Genomic DNA, 23,868 nt, shown 5'->3' with positions numbered 1-23,868 from the left:
AGTGTAATAAGTCTATCAGCAGAGGCACCAAGACTGATTACAGTAAGTGAGGATGGGTCTTTGCTAGAGATGAGCGAATAAATTCGAGTGGGATTGAATTCTACTCAAATTTTACAAAAATCGGCATTCGCCGAAATGCGGATTCAGCAAAATGGCGACTGTCGTATACGACCATCAAAATGTAATACAAAATATTATTCGCACCTTACTCCTCACCTCTCCCATCCAGTCCTCATCGCATCGTTATAACATCGCCACTCGTGTTGAATTCACTGGTTCTGAGCACGACAGCATGACGCTATGACCTTTGGCGCTCACATGTCCAGAACTCTGGAAGTCCTAGCCCAGCATGAGAAACCCGGGGAATTCAACATGGCCAGCAGCAATCTGAACATGCAACCAGTACATGGCAGTTAATAATGAGGAGCTGAGGGGTCGGGAAGGTGAGTAAAAGCATTTTTTTTACATATTACGTTTAGTATGCTTTATGGTCTGGAGAGATCACAAATTTGTGAAAAATAACTTCTCCATGAATTGAAATTCCTGGGAAAATCCACGCAAATTCAAATTTTTCTTGATCTGCTCATCTCTAGTCTTTTCTGTTTCTCTTTGCTCCTCTTCTACTGTCTGTTACACCACATACAAAGAAGCACACCTTCAGTCCAAGGAAGGCAAGCCATTGGACAATGAACGGAGAAATGCATGCTAGGAAGTACATAACCATAGTGGGTGCAGGTGTTGTAACCACACATGAGTGTTGTAACCTAAGGGGCACAAAAGGTCCCTTTGACCCTTATAAGAAGATCAATACTATTAAAGCCTCAAGATAGTTGAGGAGACTGGTGGAGATTATAAGAGGTTCGAGTTATACCACTGCTGGGAAACAAGGGAAAGGGAGTTCCAGCACCTATAGTGCTAACAGAATATAAACCAAGAGGAAACACCCACTAAAAGATAATGAATGGAAAGTTACAGATCATGACAATTGAGACAGTTCCTGGGCCTATTAGACAGCTATGTGCACTAAAAGCAGTTTTAACCTACTAAGGGTGATGAAGGCAACTAAATCAGGCTTTTATTCAGGTTTTGTGTGAAATTACAAGTATGCTCTAGAGTTATGTATACTATCATGATCTCACAGGTTCTTATGTAATATAATACGCCACATAATGTAGTGAGTCCTAGAAATATCTGGCGTCAGTCTAAAAGGATTTGCTAATACAAAACAATTAGAAAACAGAATAAATTCACCGATGAAGTGTTACATGGGGAGTTCTGAAAATATTCTCTGGAAGAACATCATTAAATCCACTGTAACAGAATTATTCCTGCTGAGTTGCCCGTCGTTAATTGACACATTACCAGCAGAATAGAGAAATTCAATAGTGTCTTGATTGATGCAACATCCACTAACCCCCTGAGCTTTACTACAGAAACAATTTGTAAGAATGGGTGGAAGGTGTGCAAGGGAAGGGGAGGCCGCATACACTTCAAACAGAAAATATGAGGGGAATGACAACTCATTTGTCTGGATGATAGCAGTAGTATTATATGGGGCCCATTCAAATGACTGCTCATTCACAGAATACAATCTGTTAGTGATAATGCAACTCTTCTATAGCTACAGAAGGGTCCGACCAAAAGTTACCCTCTAAGACATCCATACACTATAACATTTACGCTAGCTTTACACTGTCATTGCTGGAGGGAGCTTCTTTAAAAAAATAATTTTTCACAATTCACCAATACTACGACCTGGGTTGTAATTATAATTAATGAGGCCCCATATCAGAGTCAGGAATGGGCCCTTTAACAGAGTCAGGAATGGGCCCTTTAACAGAGTCAGGAATGGGCCACACAACAGAGTCAGGAATGGGCTCTTAAAAGAGTCAGGAATGGGCCACATAACAAAATCAGGAATGGGCCACATAACAGAGTCAGGAATGGGCCACATAACAGAGTCAGGAATAGGCCACATAACAGTCAGGAATGGGCCACATAACAGAGTCAGGAATAGGACACATAACAGAATCAGGAATGGGCCAAATAACAGAGTCAGGAATGGGCCACATAACAGAGTCAGAAATGGGCCAAATAACAGAGTCAGGAATGGGCCAAATAACAGAGTCAGGAATGGGCCACATAACAGAGTCAGGAATGGGCCACATAACAGAGTCAAGAATGGGCCACATAACAAAGTCCGGAATGGGCCACATAACAAAGTCCGGACTGGGCCACATAACAAAGTCAAGAATGGGCCACATTACAGAGGCAGGAATGGGCCACATAACAAAGTTAGTAATGGGCCACATAACAAAATCAGCAATGGGCCACATAACAGAGTCAGGAATGGACCCTTTAAAAAAGTAATATAAAACAAAATAATATCTTGAGAAATAATAATAATATTATATAAATAAAACTATGTATTTAATTTTTATCTCATTTTTTTAACATAATGTGACCTCCTATTTCCACATGATAGTAACTAAAGACTTACGGAACTGGCTTCCAAGATATCTCTCCAGATGGGGGTTTCTTCTGTAGGATTTGAGAAATCCAGCAAGTTATCCAATACCACCTGTCCAATGAGGTCATGTCGGGAGAATCTGTCAAAGTCATAGATGCTGAAGTGTAATTTGCGGTTCTGGAGATCATTAAAGGGCACATTAAAATGGAATGTCTCGTTAAAGATCGGGTTAAGAGTCTTGCGGTGAACTTTAGTCTGGAACTTTTTCTTTCGGTCAGGAAGTAGATACATCTTCACGTATGGATCTGAAAACCCGTTGGCATCCTTTGCTGGTAGGTCTAGAGCTTTTAATATCTTTACAACCAGTTGCTCTGTGTTGTAGGCATAGCGGAGGATGAAGCTAATGCGTCCACAGCTGGTGGCCTCCAGCTTCTTCATCTGTTCGTCAGCTGACCGCTGCTTATATAGCTCTGGCTTAATCTGACCGATACTGGTGGCTTGTTCCGGTTTTTCATCCACATGACCTGAAAAGTCAGGACTGGATAACTGTTGCGTCATTGGCCTGGGCAACGTACTATATCTAGAAGGAAAAAAAGTGGAAAATATTATTTTTTTCTGTATTACTGTGCCTATAGTTTGAATAATTTTTATTTTGATCAGAAGTGAAAAATTAGGTCCCTCCCAACGTAACTGTAAATCTCTCTAAGACTTTGTACACTTTTGGGCTGGGTTGTAGATTTTGATGGTAAGCAGACAACAGATGCACAATGGAAACCTGGACTTCCTCATTATAAGGGCTCATTCAGACATTCACTTTTTGCGTACAAGTTCTATCCGTGTTTTTCAGCACACGTACATTCATATGTCCGTGATTTTCCATTTGTGCAAAATCGGGGAAATTGGTCCGATGTTGATCCGAGTATTGGATTAAAATTGGCAATGAAAGTTTATGGGTAAAAAAAAATTGGACAGCACCCGGATGCCATCTGAGTGTGATCCAAGTTAGGAAAATATGGATTTTTTTTACGCATGGGAAAAACTGATGACACTTGGACCAAACTCTGATGACACTCGGATGAAACTCTAACCGAAAAAAATGGATGTCTGAATGAGCCATAAGTCAATGTGCTCAGATGACCTATGGTGGCATCCATCATGCAACAAATCCAGCAGATCGCTGCGGACTTTAAATGAGAAGCCAAATCGGAACCTTCAAGAAGTAGTCAGCCTTTCAGGACAATTTTTTGGTTACTTAAATGCATGTATTTTGGGCTAAAAACAAATTTTTGCAATTGGGTTTCATTAAAAACTTTGCACCATTTTTGCTTTTACAGGTTTTTTTTGTCTCTGTACATTCAATGTTGATGTTGTTTGTGGTCATAAATGACCTGAGAGGACCTCAGAAAAATAACTCAACTTCAGACTGTTGATGGATTACCAATTTACTAATTTTAGCAATAGACAACACAACACAGAGGTGATAGCGGTCAAACAGTGACAAATTCTTAATGAAACCCAATTGTAAAAAATGAAATTTTTAGCCAAAAATTAATACAATCAAGTAAAAAAATGTAGACTATCTCTTTAAAGTGGATATCCTGCCAGAGAAAATTATTCGGAAAACAGCTTAGCATGATGCAACTCAACAACAGAAAACATATTTAGCTTACCGATCCACCATTGCTTCCGATCTGATGACTTCCGGTCACTCGTTAATCTCTGGACTTCCTATTCCAATGATGACAACTCACTGATATAATTATCACCACTACAACCAGTGATTGGTTGGATTAGTCACGTGTCCATATTAAGGTGTCATCACCGGAGAAGGAAGTACAAAGACTTTGGGTCCAAGAAGAGTCAGAATGTAGAGGTGGAGATCGGTAAGGTGCTTTCTTTTATTGTTTAATTTTATTAATCTGTTTTTTTCCAAAACAATTCCTGTCTGGCCAATCCTTTAAAACTCAAACGATCTCATCATTAGCAATAAAGTGTGAGATTACCAGGTCTATGTGTGACGCACTTTCCCATCTTCCATTTTAAATTCAATTTAATGGAGTTTTACAACAAATAAATTTCTTCTGCAGTCGAAAACTGAAAAACAAAAAAACTAAATGCTAAAATACTTACCTTTTGGATGCAGGTAAGGGCGATCAAGTTTGGCTCCCAGAAACATGCCTCTGGTGGTCTATCATTCGCCACTTCGATGACATGCCATCCAGTAAGCATAAAGCAAGATGCGCCAAATCTGTCACACAACGTGTGAATTGTATGAAATTTGGAGCATCTTCTGGTCTAAGACCGGCTTGACTAAGTTTATGCTGCCTGATTAGTAGAAATCATTATTAAATGTGTTCAAATGTGGTTACTGAATGTATACATGAAAGGCTACCAATATATGGACTGTATACTTGCAGAATACTGACACTTAGCAAAAATTTCTGCAATTATCCAATTCATATAAATGGAGCCATATATCCAATCAGGTAGGATATTTTTAAACAGGACATGACACTTTCTAAAAAAAAATACCTTGTGAAAATCCCTGAGCTACCCTGATTCTGCTGCTCTTTTCCATTTTGCTCTACGTCGCTCCATTGCAAAGATATTCACATTTGCTGCTTTTGGATCACAGTATGTGAAATTTCTGCTTGTGGTGCAACTGGGTCTTCTCTGGGAGCATGCGCCTTCACTCCCCCCTCTCAGATGCTGCTTTTTAGCAGCATCTGAGATGTAGTATTGAAAACGCACGCCTCCCTCCAACCTAGAGGAGTATCTGAAGAAACGTCCAGTTGCACTACAAGCAGAAATTTCACATAGTGCGCTCCAAAAGCAACAAATGTGATTATCTCTGCAATGGAGCGATGCAGAACAATACAGAAAAAAGCTGTAGAATCAGGGGAGCTCTGGGAATTTTACAATGTATTCAACTAATTTTGTAAGCAAGTGACAGGTCTTCTTTAATTATTACAATTTGCAAATATGCAACTTAGTGGTTAACAGTATTCCTTGCGGTTCTGGATTCCAATTTGACAATAAAAAGATGGACAAAGACAGCAGAGTCCCTCTTGCTCTTCAAAAGTTCATTTTAGAGCATCCACTTAAGTCTTTTCGACAATCCATCACTCATTTTGAGCTATGAAATTAATCATCTTGGTCCACTGCATGCAATAGGAATTTGTTTTAAGATGACAGTGGGCCCATTAACCTATTGAGACTCTTTGCAGCTTTAGGTTGCACAAAGGGTTTGGACTTTCTGAGAACTAGGTAGTGTTTCTATAGTTTGTTCTCCTGCTGGTTTTAGAGGTTTTCTCTAGGTACTCCACGTTTTCCCCATGCTTGAAAAAAACATGTTAGGGTATGTGTGTGCACACAAAGTGTCTTTTGGAACAGGTCTCCTCCAAAAACCCATCTAAAAAAAATCGCTTGAAATAACTACTTTGCTGGTCATATGTTTAGTTTTTTGAGCATTTTTCTTCTTCGGATTTTGAAAAATGCTCTGTGGAAGAAAATAAAGTGCATGTCATTTCTTTAAAGTGTCTCCTAATGAAAAATGATCAAAACTAGGCCTGCCCAATTTAAAAAAAAAATCAGGAAATAAAAAAAAAAACCACTTAAAAAACTTTTCAGAAAACCAAAAATTCCTCCGAAACTCTTCAAAGAAGGAGCATTTCCAAAAGCGGTTTCTACTAAAAACAAAAAAACCCCACTGTGTGCACATAGCCTTAATTGGTTTCCTATGAAATTTGCGCTAAGGTTTTTTCTGAAATTGAGTCCCCATTGGGGACTTGTATGTGGAATATTTTGCAGCTTTATAAACAGTGGGACAAAATCATGTTTAGAAAACTTCAATTCAGATTTGTTTGGGTAAATTGGATAAGACATAATATATATTAAAAAAATATATATATATATTATATGAAAATGTGAATACTCACCCATTATTTGTAAGTAAGTAGAAAAGACTTAATAAAAAAAAAAGTTAATAAATATCCACACTATTTTTAGTGCCCGATGTGTGCACTGCAACTCAATTTTAACATGAGATGTCCAGACCAGGCAGCCGGGGCGATAAGCACAGGTGACAGCCGTGATCTTAGGTAATCTGTCCTGACAGCATCTCCCCTCACTGTGACAGATAAGTGGGAAAATCTCCGAAGAAGAACTCACCGGCTCGATATGAGACTGTCAGATAAAAGCCCAGCATCAGTTTGCTGCCTTACCATGTTATATCTGACTCGTATTTTAGCCTATAGACCCTCAAAGCGCCATAACAGCAAACAATGAGGAATAAAATGTATTATTTCGTTACAGAAAATTCGCATCTCGCAGGGAGGAATTCAGGAATTTTTCACAGGCAATTTGTTCATATTCCGTTGCCTTTTTTTTATCCATGATAATTTCATCCATGACGGAAAAATCTAATTGATTTATTGATTTTTTTTTTAAGGGCTCGATTAAGTAAAGAATAAATGTAATAGCTATAAGCGCAGTGTAAAACGCCAGGTCTACAAAAAATTATTTCCACTTTGGAAAAACAATTAACTCAAAGCTAACAACGATTTGAGAATTTGTTTTGAAATTTTTTGTTGTTGAATGACATTAGAAAGAATGGTATTGCAGCTTGGACTTACTTACTTAAACGAGACTGAACTGCAATACCAGACGCAACCTATAAGGTAAGAGTGGAGCTGTTTCGGGAACAATTTTTGAACTGGTGAAATTTTGCTGCGTAAAAAAACAAGAAGTGCAGAAACATCACATATTTGGTTACGTAGTAGGAATCGTCATTTTCATTGGCAAAAAAAAATCATGTTGCTCACTGTTTTTTTCACTGCTTTTAAAGGGAACCTGTCATGTCCACATATGCTATTAACTAGCAGATATGGGGTTAATCTGCAGGTTGATAGTGTTCTAAAGCCGTGTGGCCACTGCACTGAAAGTCCAGCTGCCAGGAGGAAATTTACTTTATTCCTCCCAGCAGCCTCCGACTTTCAGTCATAGGCATGCACGGAGTGGCTGCTATCACTGGTCAGTATATAGTGAGTGACCCCTTAAAGCACAACCCAGCATAGACTGACAACTGACTTAGCCGTGCATCAGTGCTGAAACAATTGTCAGTGCCTTGGCGTAGTTATAGCCGCCGTTCACTGAATACTGAGCCACGTCAGATGCCACTCTATGACTGAAAGCTAGAAACTGCCAGGAAGAATAAAGTTAATTTCACACCAGGGGGACTATACATGTGAAATGAATAGTCACTTTTCAGTCCGAGGGTGGAGGGTCCGTTTAAGGCATTGGTTAGAACTTTGGTGGTATTTACTCATTTGAGACATTCGTCTCTTGTTTGGACCATTAGTGAAATGTATAAGTTTAGGACCTTGATGGTCCCTACCAGTTTAGGACATTGATGGCCCCTATTAATTAGGACATTGAATAAACCAATCTGTTCTGGACTTTTCTGGAATTTATCAGTCTAGGACATTGATGAAACCAGGAATCTACCAGTTAAGGACATTGGTGAAGTCATTTTGTCTGGAACATTGGTGGAACTTGCCAATTTAGGACATTGGTGAAACTATTTTGTTCAGGACTTTGGTGGAATCTACTGGTTAAGGACATTGAATAAAATATTTTGTTTGGGGCATTGATGGATTCTGCCAGTTTTCGATATGAAACCATATTATTCAGGGCATCACTGCAATTTACCAGAAAAGGATATTGACAAAACCATTTTGTTCAAGACATTGGTAGAATCTACCAGACTAAGACATTAATGAAACTAGGACTTTGGTGGAATCTACCAGTAAAAAACATTGATGAAACCATTTTGCTCAGGAAATTGGTGGAATCCACCAGTCTAAGACATTGGTGTAACTAGAACTTTGGGTAAATCCAACAGTTAAGGACATTGATTAAACCATTTTGCTCTTGGTGGCATCTACCATTCTAAGACATTGATGAAACTAGGGCTTTGGATAAATCTACTAGTTTAGGATATTGACGAAACCATGCTGTTCAGGACATTGTTGGAATCTACCAGTAAAGGACATTGATGAAACAATTTTTCTCAGGACATTGGTAGAATTTACCAGTCTAAGACACTAATTAGACTAGAACTTTGGATTAATCTACCAGTTTAGGATATTGATTAAACCATTTTGTAAAGGACTTTGGTAGCATCTACCAGTCTAAGACATTGATGAGACTAGGGCTTTGGATAAATCTACAAGTTTAAGACATTGATAAGACCATATTGTTCAGGACAATGGTGGAATCTAAATCTACCAGTAAAGGACAATGATGAAACCATTTTGCTGAGGACATTGGTGGAATTTAATCAATCAGAACAAAGATCAAACTACTTTGTTCATGATACTTACTGGTGGACCCTGGTGTCAACATTCAGTAGACCTACTTGTTTAGGATACTGGTGGATCCTACAAGTTTAAAACATTGGTAATACCTACTTTTTCTTGACTTTTTGGAGGTTTCTAGCTCCCAGGACCTCAGGCGATGACTGACATATCACAAGACCCAAGCATGGCAATACCCTCTATAAGTAAGGCTCAGAAAAGCAGATGGTACTGTGAGATGCTGTTGTGTTGTGTTTTACAGCTGGTGTACATGTGTGGGTGGCTTTCTGTCACCGACAATTATATTTATAGAATATTATATAATTGATTTCTATTATAACAGATGAGTCTCGATACATTTCAACCATGATATTTAAACAGTAAGTGTCTCATGATCTTATTCGCTGCTTCCCAGGCTGAATGTCTCGTGTATTAGTCCTGAAATGACTATTAATATTTCATCTCATTATTTTCTTGCAGTAAGGAATACTGGAATTTGCCTGTCAGCTGGGAGAAGTAATAAAAGACATTTGTATACACTTTCTGGCAACGCGAGTATCTGTCTGCTGCTAATTAGAACTGCTTTCTAATAAAAAAAAAGGACACAATGTGGTTAAATATAATCTATTGTTCTTTGTTATCGGCTAATTCAGACTGAGTAGAAACTGAATGATGAGTTGTTCTTTAATTGGATTTTTTCAGGGATTTCAGAAAAATCCCACTTTTCACAGTGAAGATTTTGCTAGTTGTTTCCAGTCATCTATGAGCTAAATACAAAAGCAAACCACGTCTCTCCCCTTTCTAGATAGTTTGCTACAACGTATTTGGGGAAGTCCAAGCTGTTTAGCTGAAGGGAGGGCATAGACTGAGTATATCTGTATCGAAACATCAGCTGTGGGAAGCGTTAGGTCATGTTCACACTAGAGTTCCGAGTTCCATATTTCTGTTCCATTATCGTAACAGAATAATGGAACAGAGCTGTCATTTCTATCAATAAATCTTTGTATTATTTGCAAAATACTACACTCATCTTCAGTGTTGCAGTTGTACAAAATTTGTCCAATATTTTAGGGATTTCTCTGACATCCTCTCACTATTCTAAATCACCTTAAAATGGCAGCTGCATTCCCTGCCTAAGCTTTTATACAGGCTAAGATACTCCCTCCTGTTTACATGTGCTATACCATTTACTCCAGTCCCTGATAAAAAGTGGCAAAAAGTGCAGTCCCTATGTTGACCTAGTGATATACTTTGTTTCCAGTTCCATCTGTATCACTGGTGATTATATATTTAGTCTCCAATATTATTTGTTTCCATATTTTAGCATCAGATGACGCTGTTCATAAATTGTTATGTCATAGAAATACCTAAGTAAGAGGGGGTAGTGGAGAAGTTGTCTTCCACTGGGCAGGCAACAACTTCTATGTGAAATAACATTTAGTGCAAAACTACTAAGGCAGGGGAGACAGCAGTATCATCCCGGACAAGCAGCCAAGGCACTGGCCCTTTTAAGACCAGAGAAGCAAGGGCCACAGGAATACATTTTGAAAATTTAGTGCTCAAAGAAATAATTTTTTTTTGTAGGTTTGATAGGCTTTATCCGAAGACTATTAGGAATAAAATTACACGTTAAGGAACTCTGGTTGGTTGGGTCCACTATAGTATCTGATGATCCTCAAGTAGGCACAGGTTCATAACACAACAAAGCACAAAAATTTCAGCAAAAGACAACCCCATTTGGTTATGACATATGTTCTACATGGAACCTCAGAATAATTTCTTCTGGTAGATCAAGATACCCAAGTTCAATGCTGATGTTTATAATCAAGATAACTGTGGTTATCATCATTAAAGGGTTAATCCCAAAAAATCCAGTTACCCTCTAGACCAGTGTTCCCCAACTCCGGTCCTCAAGAGCCACCAACTAGTCATGTTTTCAGGATTTCCCTAGTATTGCCCAGGTGATAACTGCCTCACCTGGACAGGCAAAAATTCCATCACCTGTGTAATACTAAGGAAATCCTGCAAACATGACCTGTTGGTGGCTTTTGAGGAGCGGGCTTGGGGAACACTACTCTAGACAATGAATTAAGTGGAGGCCGCCCATGCTCTACCCCTTAACCATTCAGGACAGGGCTACAGAGCGCTTTTCTCAGGGTTCCAAGGCCTCGATCTCGGCATTACTGGAGGTCCAAGTGGTTGGACCTCTAGCAATCAGTAAGTTATCCACTATTCTATGAAAAATTCAATTTTTTTTAGGAATAATCCTTCAAAGTGTGTTATTTTATAGATCTAATGGAGATCATATTGAAATATATATACACACTTCTATTTGGATCAGTGTGTTTTAGGTGCATAACATTGTGGCCTTTGACAAAATGTTTGCTCTGAGAACTATTAAGGGTTAAATTAAAGTATCAGCATGATGAATGAAGAGACTACATAAAAGGGAGAAAACTTCTAAAAAGTATAGTACTGTGAAAACGGTTTAGGCAGGTGTGAAAGAAAATGCTACAAAGCAGGAATGCTTTCAAAAATAGAAGTGTTAATAGATTATTTTAATCAATTAACAAAATGCAAAGTAGGAAATTTTGGAGGATTATATTCAAGTGTATGAATAACCATAACCAATTACACCAAACAGTTCATGTCTCAAGTCATACACCCTGGCAAAACTGAGCTTAGTAACAAGACACAAGGTAGTTATACTACATCAGCAAGGTCTCTCCCACACAAAAATTTCACGGCTGACTGGATGTGCTGTCCAAGCTCATTTAAAGAAGAACCAAGAAATGGGTAATGTTGAAGACTTTGGAAACAGTGGTCGGTCAAAGAAAATTACTGCAGCAAATGAAAAACACATTATGCTTAATTCAATTCCAAACTGGAAGGTGTCCATCAGTGCCATCATCTCAGAACTAACAGCAACCAGAGGGGCCAGCTGATCCCATCAACTATTAGAAGTCTGGCCAGAAGTCTTTATGGAAGAATTGTGGCAAAAAAAGCCAGATCTTCATCATGGAAACAAGGCCAAGTGACTCAACTATGCAAAAAAACATAAAATCTGGGATGCAGAAGAATGGCACCAGCTCTGGACTCAAAATGTGAAATATTTGGATGTAACAGAAGGCAGCTTGTGACAAGCAAGCACACCATCTTATATTGATTTCCGACTTTTTTTTGCTATAAAAATATTGTGCTGCCTTGTTGATGCTTTTTAGTGCATTAATAATCAAGAACAAAATGTGCAATTGTAATTTACAAGCAGCAGGACAGATGCCAGCTCCACCATATCATTGATCAATCACACAAAATCTGGCACTTCCCCTATCAATGAATTTCTGTATTATTCGCAAAATAATACACTCATCTTCTTCAATGCTGCAGTTGTACAACATAATTTACTTGCAGTTTTTATCCAATGCTTTAGGGCTTTCTCTTCCTATCTATATGGCTGAGCGTCCTCTCACTTTTCTAAATCACCCTAAAATGGCTGCTGCATTCCCTGCCTCAGTTTTTATACATACAGGCTATGATAATCCTTCCTTATTGACTGCACTGTACTATGTCATGTGATAACTACAAGACATTATTGGGAAGACCTTGTGGAGGCAACTGAGGTTATGTCAGTCTTCTGTGGCTGATGCAATCTTCTGTACTGTGTAAAAAAAAGTCAGTGGGCACTTTTTGGGGGGTATTTACCATTGATCAAATTAGATTTGTCTCTAATCATTGTTCTTATCTCTAGTGGCACTTTTTCCAGGATTTTTGGAACCATCTCCCTGTTGAGTTCCTTCAAAAACCGTGTGCAAGTGTATATCGAAGAATTGATCAAGACAAAGAGCCATCACATCAAATACTGATTTGATTTAGATTTGTCTTTTGTTTATTCACAATTGATAAAAATAATCTACTATTGCTTCAATTTGTAAATACATTCTTACTTTTGCAGCATTTTTTCTCACCTGCCTAAAACTTTTGCACAGTCCTGTATGTCTACAGTAATGTGTCTATGAAACAACCTTCATCTTCCAATGTCATTCCTAAGCACGTGAAACATAGGGATCTGTATCCGCACGTAAGGCTTTATTCTGTAGCGCAGTGAACCCCCACGTGGATTCCTATTTGTATGTGTTCACTTGACTGACATGAAACTAATTGTGTATGATATCAGAGATTTGCATATATAAACCCTTCAAGTACTCTAGGGGCACATTTCAATCCAATTGTTTAGATTCAATGCAAATTACATCTCCGGTGCCCCGCTTCTTATGATGTCTAAATCCTGGCTCCACTAATTAAAGGGGTATTACGGTGTCTGCCAATAAAATCTTTTTATACCGTACAGAATTTTTCAAAACATTTTCCAAAACAATTCAAGTAGAGTTGAGGAAAATGATTTTCGGGACCCAGGTTTAGAGGCCAGGTCGGTATTCCATGTTTGCCACACCAAAGCCCTGCAAAAATCCTCCCGGGACCACTTCTAATTAGTAGGATACCATGATGTGATGGGTGTGTTTTGCTACAACAAAATGATGTTGCAGTGGCCTGCTTATCAGAAGAGGCTCCGGGGATGTTAGAGGTAGTAGGAGGCTCCCAGTGGACCAGTCCAGTGGCTAATGACTACCAAAGAGGGGCTGGATCAAGATCTTTAGCTCAACTCTAATTTCAAGATCTCCACTTGTCATTTACTCCACAGGGATGAACATCGGCTCTGGTCACGAGATGGACACATCGGTGCACAAATTGTTCTACAACAAAATTAATCAAGATGATAAATGTATGGTCATTGTGGATCTGACTGCTGGGACCCCCATCGGTCTTGAGAACACCCCTACAAGTATGAAGCTGATGGGAACATATCTGACCACGTCTTCACTGACTGTCTACCAAAGTGCTGGTGGCACATGCTCACGACCACTCCCTTTACACATTACACTTTGGGACCTCTGTGCTCAGCAATCATACATTTGTCACCTATCCTGTGAGGTTTGCTAGAAATCTGTTTAATAAGACCACTGTCTATCATTAATATAGTACTTACAGTTTCAAATTATTTCTGAATGTTCCTATTTCAACTTTTATTGGAAATCTGAGCCAAAATTCAACAAGCAAAGATATATTTCATTAAACCTTCGATACCATTTATATATGCCCTTCTAAGTGCAAGCACATTGGTGGGGGGCCGTGTCCTGAGTCCCCCACCGATCGCTTAACAAACCCCTTGACAAGTGAACAGGCTTTCTATTATATTCATGCTCTGCATTGCGGCCACACTCAGGCATAAGTTGTGCATTCCTGTCTCCTGAGATGCACACTTCTTGAGGGATTTTTGTGTGTTCAATGACACCTCATGACCCAGACCCTCATTTATCTGCTTGTAATTAAATAGCCACTGAAATATAAACAAGGGTATCAATGGTTTACATACCCTTAAAAGGGGTTGTCCAGGAATGTTAGGAAGGAGAAATTGTAGGTAGCGATTTATCCATCTTGAGACTGTACATGAGTCTCAGGATGGTGCTTTGTAGATGGAGTGGCCATAGACTGAGTTTGGGAGTGTGTGAGCATTTTTGACATATCTACATGGTATACATTGTAATGCAACCAGCTCTGGCATCACTCTACCGTCCTTGAAACAAATCAAGACATCCAGAGCAAGTGAGACAGCAGCAGCAGCTCTCACTTTCTCCAGATCTTAATTATGTCTACAGGAGAGGAGAGTGAAGCTAGCACTGAATGGTCACATGGATTGGTCCTGGGAGAGCTAGTGCTGACACAGTTGGAATGGTGGCTGCACCAGAGGTGAGTATAAGTGTTATTATTTTACTGGAAGAAGACACAGTCATTCAGAAGGGGTTGTCCGAGTAGCGGACAACTCCTTTAAAGTCTTAGTTTCAATTTGGACAATTGTGAGTTATCTATTGTATAGCGTGTAGATATATCACACATGCTCTCACACTATTACCTTCTCCTCCTACAAAGCACCATCCTGAGACTCCTGTACAGTCTCAAGTTGGATAAATCTTTACCCACAATTTCTCCCTCCTAACATTTCTCAAACTTGTGTGCTCTCCTAAGACTCTCCTGCAGTTAGTAATGGTACAGACAATAATGTTCCAAGTGCTAATAACACTGGCTCAGTGTAATTTAGGGGAGAAATTAGTCATATAATTGATTAATTTATTATAATATAATCTAGAACTGCACCATCACCATTGGTCACTAGTTGATCAACTTGCTATTCTTCTCCGTGAAAGTGCACTGTCTCTGGGCTTCTGCTCTCCCTTCCTCACTGTACATACCCTCAGGCACTGATATCTGGCAACAAGACAATTCAAAGCACAGTGCTCTGAGAGCTGCTGGCTGAGTCCTGCCTCCTGCATTCAGAGCTGTGCTTCCTGCACAGACAGGAAACCTCTGTACTCTGCGTTTAGGACAGACTGTAGAAGGAAGTAAAGAGCTGGAGGTCACATCACCACATGTGACAGACCAAGACCAGGACAGAATTTTAACAGTAAGTAAATTATGAAGTTTCTTCATTTCTAATAAACTTTACATAATTTTAATAATCTGTGTGCCTGAAAAAAAACTTTAAGTCTAAAGCAATATCCAGTGCAATCAGGTCCATGAACCACAGTTAAATTGTACTTATGCTAAGTTATATTATTTTGCAACAACTGGAGTGCTACAGGTTGGGAAGACTAGTCTAGATACTGTTGCTACATACTAGTTATTGTGCCCATTGGTGTCCTATTAATGTCCTTTTTATGGGAAATTAGGCTCGAATTTCCAAAATCAAGGTAAAAACCATGCACCGTGTGTTTGAAAAATCACAGCACAAAAATGAATCACAGTCACATGTGAACCCAGCTTAAGTGAACACCCACTTGGAACAGGGCTACAGATAGATTTCTGCTATCATCCATCGTTGACAAAAAGAGTCAGGGCATTAGAAACATTTTCTTCATTGGCCATTCCTAGAAGGACTTCAAAGATCACCAGAGGGCACCATATGCATGTACCAGAAATATATATCCAAATTAGCTCTCCTCCATAAGGAAGAAAATTGTCTATCAGTTGCTGACCCTTTAATAAGCCTTGCAGCAAGATAATTGAATTCACCTCAAATTTTGTAAAAATTTAAATTTTCCAAAATTGGAATTTTTGGAAATGTGCTTTGTGTGAATCCAGGAGGCCGCCGTTCTGCCAAATTGAAGTGAACAAAATGGTGAAAAAAAAATAAAAAATTCACATCTGCGACAGCCCGCCATCTGGTGCTCTGTAACTCTTCTCACGTCCTTTTGACCCCGAGCAAGCCTCAGAGGACATGATGCCATGACATTATAATGAGTGTAATTCAAGGTCTAGTTATCACTTGGGGCAATACGTCTCATGTGCGTCATGAAACCACAACACGCATCACCTGTGGCACTGACAAGACCTTGGGCAACACAGATCATGAAGTCATGTTGTTGTGAAGTGTGAGTCCTATTCGGCAGTAGTAGAGTGGGGCATGTTGCATAGGAAGACCTGAGAGGAGGTGAGGAGCACCAGACAGTGGGCTGTGGAAGCAGGAAAGCAAGTGTGGCACATGGTGATTATTGCATGGAAAGACCCAAGAGGAGGTCAGGAACATCAGACGGTGGGCTGTGAAAGCAGGACAGGTAAGTTTGAGGAAAGGTGATTATTGCATAGGAAGACCAGAGAAGAGGTGAGGAGCATCCGACAGTGGGCTGCGGAAGCAGGACAGAAAAGTGTGACGCATGGTGATTATTGCACAGGAAGACTAGAAGAGAGGTAAGGAGCATCAAAAGGTGGGCTGTGGAAGCGGGACAGGTAAGTGTGACGCATGGTGATTATTGCACAGGAAGACTAGAAAAGAGGTAAGGAGCATCCGACGGTGGGCTGTGGAAGCAGGACAGGTAAGTGTGGGGAAAGGTAAGTGTGACGCATGGTGATTATTGCACAGGAAGACTAGAAAAGAGGTAAGGAGCATCAAAAGGTGGGCTGTGGAAGCGGGACAGGTAAGTGTGGGGACAGTAAGTGTGACGTATGGTGATTATTGCACAGGAAGACTAGAAAAGAGGTAAGGAGCATCAAACGGTGGGCTGTGGAAGCGGGACAGGTAAGTGTGGGGACAGGTAAGTGTGACGCATGGTGATTATTGCACAGGAAGATTAGAAAAGAGGTAAGGAGCATCAAACGGTGGGCTGTGGAAGCCGGACAGGTAAGTGTGACGTATGGTGATTATTGCACAGGAAGACTAAAAGAGGGGTAAGCATCATCAATCGGTGGGCTGTGGAAGCGGGACAGGTAAGTGTGAAATATGGTGATTATTGCACAGGAAGACTAGAAAAAGAGGTAAGGAGCATCAAACGGGGGGCTGCGGAAGCGGGACAGGTAAGTGTGACGAATGGTGATTATTGCACAGGAAGAATAGAAAAGAGGTAAGGAGCATCAGACGGTGGGCTGCGGAAGCGGGACAGGTAAGTGTCACGCATGGTGATTATTGCACAGGAAGACTAGAAAAGAGGTAAGGAGCATCAAACAGTGGGCTGTGGAAGCGGGATAGATAAGTGTGACGCACAGTGATTATTGCATAGTAATACCCGAGAGGAGGTGAGGAGCATCAGATGGTGGGCAGCGGAAGCAGGGTAGGAAAGTGGAAAGGTGATTCATTTAATAATAAATTCATTTAATTTTTAAATAATAACAATAAAATAATAACAATAAATTAATTTAAATTTTGTTACATCCTATGTTTATTATTCTCTGGGTCTGGAGAGATAGATAGGCAATAAATGTATGATTGCTGCAGGGTTGACTGAAGAAACCTCCACCGACTCCAAGAACAACAGTACCCAAAGTGCCCTTCGTGAATGGCTCTTTAGTGAGCATGTACAACCACTGGTCCACTCACTGTCTATAGTGGTGGTCACACATGCTTTATACCATTCCATATACCCAGGGATCTTTGGGCCCAAAGCTATGATACTTTTAATTAAGTATCCGAGATGTTGCAGTCTAAAAATCAGAAATGGTTCAAGAAACAAAGACTTCCCCGACATGATCGAAGCATAAAATTGTAAGATAAAATGCATTGGCTGAATAGTGAAGGACTATTAGCGAGCTACATCCCGGTAATAATCACATTGCCAGTGTATCCGGATCAGTACGCTTATGTGTATAATAATTATATAAAATGTATTCTTCCTTTGGAGGAGTGAATATTTTATAAAAACACACTGTGCAACAAAAGTTAACATTATTTTCTGAAGATGTATAAAGCTAATGAGAATTAATAAGAAGGAGCCAGTGGACAGATAATTATCCAGCCATGGAATTACATCTATCGTTTTATACAAGAGAAGTCAATGAAACTCTTCAAATTAAGAGAGACTTTCAAAAGTCTCCCAGAGGTCCAGTAATAAAAGTGCTGTATATTTAATTTTATATTTGTGCGGTGAACTCAAAACCGTGCCAAAGCGAGAGAGCGGCCAAAAACTTACTAAGAAAATAAGCTCATGTGCGGAGAGGAATTCTACTGGGAGATGTAGCGTAACTATTAACGGATATTATAGGAGGGGGGTAGAAGAAGGTCAGCACATAAATAGAAACATTGGAATATATCATTAAGGCCAACGAAAGCATAGAAATTGCTTGATTATCTTGCTTTGATTGGCAAATCTGTATATCAATGACCAGAGGAACCAATGGTGATCCATCAATCTGGTTGGTTGGAAGGTTTGCTGGTCAGGACTATGGTTGGTTCTGTTGTAAAAGTCAACTGCAGAGCAATTTGATCTGTTCATCTGGGTCTTAAACAAGACTAAGGGTCTCCATACACAATAGATAGCTGTTGGCCGAGCAATGCACAGTAGATTGCTGTAAGCCGTCTCCACTGTGTCTCCCATACACAGGAGCATTCGTCCTGTGCTCTCTATGAGAATGTTGCCAGCTGACATCTTTGGTGTTAGGTTCACCTTGGGAAGTGGAACCACTAAGCCCCAGGTCCACTGATCACGGGCATTGGTGCAGCCAGCAGGATATCATGGTGAGCGAGGTTGTGGCACACATAAGAGTCTTGAGAGAGGGGTAGGATGAAGTGAAGTCAATAGGGAAAAAAGCAGGTTATGCATGGTATGCCCAGGAGATGGAGTACACCAAACTAGAGTCTTGAATCACAATCGTTAGAAACTGGTGTGTGTCCTAATGGGCCTTAAATGGGATCATGGAAATGACATCACTAAGCCACAGCGGGAAACCTGCAAAACCCAATGTGGAGCACAACAGAGGGCAGCGAACCGAGGAGAAAGAAGCAGAGCTCGGAATACCAGAGATATGTGTGTAACATGTGCTGGCGGCTTCTCTTTGGGAGAACAAAACAACATCGGACATGCCCGATCGACAACTCCTCAGCACCCCCATATACATAAAAATGTCACCTGAACCCATTCATATTGGCAGGTGAGGCTGATGTTAGTCTAATGTGTATGGGGGGCTTAAGGATCCTCAAACACAATATATAGTTCTCAGCCGAATACATTTTTCCAATCATTTGGGCGGCAGCTATCTCTCCTGACTCCACCATACACAGGGAAGCTCACTCCTGTGTTCTCTACAAGAGAGCCACTGCCCGATTCCTCAAGAACCAAAGGATTGGCAGTCCTTACATCATCTGTTGGGTAAGAGTCGAGAGAACCCCATACACATTAGACTGTCATGAGGAACAAGGAAAAAATAAATGTTTTTGCAAAAATCAATAAAAAAATTTGCAAATCAAAATCATCTTTTTGAAATCAAAGCAGCCTTGAAAAAACTGGACAGCACGTAGATGCCATCCATGTGTTCCAGATTCCAAAAATTGTGGCATGCTCCGATGCATTTCATGTTATGACAATGTTCTACCCTAGAGGCACCAAATGGCAAACAAAATAGAGCCAATGTGTCAATAGTGTAACACTGTGCCTCCGTACAAGGGCCATTCATAAAGTTTGTGTATGAGCATGTAAGTACATATTAAAACAACCTACAAACTCACGTGTAACGTCTGAGGAGCAAGGCAACCGGTGAAATATAGGATTCTTACCTTGTTGTCGGAGCAATATTAGCCACTTGCTGGTGTGACTGTGCATAAGGCATCTGAGATTCCTTGGCCACACCTTGGCTGTCAACTGGTATGTCAGGAGATGTCTGACTTATTTTAATGTTGGCTTCTGGATAAGAGTCCATGTCTAAATAAGAACGTTCCGGCATCTCCTGTCCAAGCTCCACACGTTCCACCAATAAGTCTCCATAGTGGGAATGGTGGAGGTGGCCATGGTGTCCATGATCCTTCTTCTGAGTTGAACCTTTGTCCCTCCATGGAATCCAACATAACTTCCAAGAGACAAAGAGCAAGACTCCAAGGAGAACTATTCCACAGAAGGTGACAATGACTGATAAGAGACTGACAGAGACATCTGGAAGAAAAGGTTAACGGGAGTTAGTAGGAATATGAACAATGGACTGAATCACAATTATGCTGGTCAAGGTCACAATGACTTACAGAGATAAAGCCAACCATATAGCTCATTCACAATAAGTAATCAAGTGAGAGATTTATTGACCCCCTACTACTGAATGCTAATACAACAAGTAGATCTTACCACAAAGTACAATGAAAAAGCCAGATATCAGGTACTGCATATTCCGGGACGCTTCACTATTGGGGCAGAACCATAAAAGTGCAAAAGTTCCGGGTTCACCTGAGACCCGTAACCTAAAGGGGTCCAAAAGTTCTCTCTGTCCAATATGTCTGGTGTGGGAACTTAAAGGTCCATCTCTCCTTTACAAACAATGCTTTTTTGAGAACAGGCATGAAAAAAGACCATCAACTGGGCCACCTCTCCATAAAGTGGTTAGTCCATGAACAACATGTCCTGTGGAAAGGTGATATGATCTGTGAGAGTCCAACTCCTGAAACCTCAACTGATCCCAACAGTGAGAGTCCAAAAGATGTGTGAATGGAGTAGTGGTGTGCATCCGTGACCACTGCTTCCATTGGCAGTATATCGAGTTGTTGTCATGCATGTGTACTACTACTTCATTCACATAGGGGTAATGAGACCCCATTTTTAGAATCAGTAGGGGTTTCATCAGTCGAACCCCACCTGTCATAGGTTTGTCACATATCCTTGTCTAGTTGTCTCAGTAACCCTCCATTCTGACAGTGAAGACAACCCATTTTCCTTATTGCCATCTTGCATCTTTCTTCAAGATGGAGTTCCCCCTCTGAAAAGCAAAATTGCTATATAAATAAAACAATTCACTCTACAAAAGTAAAATGAAAATGTAAATTCTACTCATCTTGAGTCAATATTAACATTTATGAAGCTCATAGAAATCTATCATTACTGTTCATTTAAAAGTCATTCTTCAGACACAGTGCTGAGTCTCCTGGCAGGAAATTATTGTCTCTATGCAAATAGAATATGAAAACCTGTCTTCTTACCAGGAGCTCATGACCTTCTTGGTATTAACCCAGCAGAGAGCACAAAAGGAACATATCTGATTGAAAACATACTGATTAACTCCACTTTATTGCAAGTACTGCACGTTTAAAATTTACCAATGGTTCATTGCATTTATATATGTAGGTTGAAGCATTGAGCTACAATACTCAGTTCTAGGTAGAACAAGTTATATAAAGCTGAGCCCACCTAGTGTTCAGATCACCAGACAATGGTAAGGTCAGCTTGTGAGTACACTGAGAAAAGGGTCCTCCAGATAAGGAACACCTGTCCAGAATTACTAGCAGTGAGGAGGGTTAGTGGATGGAGTTGGACCTGCAATCGATAGATAGTGACCCTAACATCTAATGAAGGAGTTTGGAAGAGCTGTTTGCACCATGTACCTACTCTGGATAGTAAAAACTTAGTATATATATATATATATATATATATATATATATATATATATATATATATATATATATATATATTTATATGTATATTGGGCCTGCTAAACCAGATGCTTAGTGAATTTGTGGTCTGACTTCTGACTATTACAAGCGTTGTGAGCCACATCCAGTCTATAGTCTGTATTGTGGGTGAGTTCAACACAAAACACCATGATTTGAGTGACATTGCCAGCCCCTTAATGTCCTGTTATGAATTATACTGTGACCTGTCCTGAGACTGTGTCCTTTTTGCAGCTGGTAACAGCCAAGTTCTGTCCCTCAACTTTGATGTGTAACCGGGAAGTTCTGTTCCTCAACTATGATATGTAACCACCAAGTTCTGTCCCTCAACTCTGATGACTAACCGCCAAGTTCTGTCCCTCAAGTCTGATGACTAATTGCCAAGTTCTGTGCCTCAATTATGATGTGTAACAACCAAGTTCTGTCCCTCAACTAAGATGTGTGCCAGCAAAGTTCTGTCTCTTAACTCTTATATGCAACTGCGAAGTTTTGTCCTTCAACTAGGATATGTAACCTCCAAGTTCTGTTCCTCAACATTGATGTGTAATAACCAAGTTCTGTACCTTAACTCTGATGTGTAATCACCAAGTTGTGTCCCTTAACTGTGATATGTAACTGCCAAGTTCTGTTCCTCAATATTGATGTGTAATCATCAACTTTTGTCCTTTAACTTTGTTGTGTAACCGCCAACTTATGTCCTTCAGCTCTTATACGTAGCAGCGAAGTTCTGTCCTTCAACTAAGATGTCTAATCGCCAAGTTCTGTACCTCAAATTACACGTGTAATCTCCAAGTTCTGTCCCTTAGTTCTATAGGTAACCACAAAGTTCTGTCCCTCAACTCTGATGTGCAACTGCTAAGTTCTTTTCCTCAACTCTGATCTTCAACCACCAAGTTCTGTCCCTGAACTCTGATGTGTAACCACCAAATTTTGAATCCAACATTTTTTGGATTCAATTTCTATGAATGCAGCAAAATGCCGGCTATCCAGCCACTATTTTACTGTCTTCTTTTGAGTGCAGGGAAGAAGTTAAAATATAATTATATTCATCTGTCTTTACACCAGTTCTTCTGGTGCTCCCAGTTATTGGACTCAAGTGACTATGTCGGAGACAGCATGCGTCATTGATATAGTCAATCACTGGCTTCAGTGACGAAATAGTGTTGGAAGAACCAACGACCAAAGTACTGTGAAACTCTGGCGGAGGCAACGTAATAACAGGGGAGGGCCTGGGTGAGTACAGTGTATTTTCTTATTTTAATTCCTTATGAGACCTTCATTTGTTAAGCATTGGGGTCTGGAGCTGTCCAATGAACGTTTTTTTTTTATGACAAGCGCAACACTTTCAATTCAGACTGATTTTATTTGGACAAAAACAAATCTACCGGCAAAATTGAGCGAATTTCAGAAATTTTTTTCATTTCTATAAACAACTCCTTTAAGCACACTGTCCACCACTAATTTTAAGGGATATATATACATTTGGTGTACCTGGTGGTCAGGTGATATAACACATAGGACACAATTCCTGCAGAATGGAGAATCTCATCTAATTGTTTCCCATTGAGGGATAGCTTGGTGAGGACGTAGCTTCCATATCAATGTAGCACTCCAAAGCTTATGGTTAAGCAATCAATGTTAGGATCAGAGGAAGTGTTTTCTGTGAGTGATAACCTATTGATTAAGAACAGACTGCACACAGAACAGGCGGCACGGGTACCAATGCATTGGAAGCATAGCCCAGGGGATGCTCACGAGTGTCCACCTGGAACAAAAAGAATCATCACCCTAATATGCACAAGGAACACAATTCTGTGCAGAATGATTGTTTCTGTGTCTCCGGAGAATTTACAAGTGATAGCTAAAAGCAATTAACTAAAGTACTATTTCTTAGCACCTAAAACTGTGCAGCTTCTAAGAGCTCTTCCTATGATCTCCGGTCTAATTGTGAGATGGAATCACTGATTGGTTTCCATCCTAATTTTCGAAAAGGGTAAGGCTATATTCACACATCCATGTGTCACAGTACAAGTGTTAGGCTCACTTGGTGTGGTGGATTCTCAAAACCGAAGGTCCGA

At 40.0% G+C, this 23,868-nt stretch overlaps 1 protein-coding gene across 3 annotated transcripts in view; it reads right to left on the bottom strand.

Annotated features, from left to right (window-relative positions):
• The window catches only part of SYT3 (synaptotagmin 3), a 288,139-nt gene that overhangs the window by 91,806 nt on the left and 172,465 nt on the right, over positions 1-23,868 (bottom strand). For all 3 annotated transcript variants that reach the window (XM_073655996.1, XM_073655997.1, XM_073655998.1), the window contains 2 exons: positions 19,919-20,291; positions 2,501-3,050 (listed from right to left, as the gene is read on the bottom strand). In XM_073655996.1, the coding sequence (XP_073512097.1) occupies positions 2,501-3,050; positions 19,919-20,291 (923 nt within the window). The remainder of the gene's footprint in view (positions 1-2,500; positions 3,051-19,918; positions 20,292-23,868) is intronic.

This window comes from Phyllobates terribilis, unplaced genomic scaffold (assembly GCF_046119375.1).
Source record: "Phyllobates terribilis strain yellow unplaced genomic scaffold, ASM4611937v1 Scaffold_12__6_contigs__length_324123572, whole genome shotgun sequence".
NCBI lineage: Eukaryota > Metazoa > Chordata > Amphibia > Anura > Dendrobatidae > Phyllobates > Phyllobates terribilis.
This window is presented reverse-complemented; position numbering and strand designations above follow the sequence as displayed.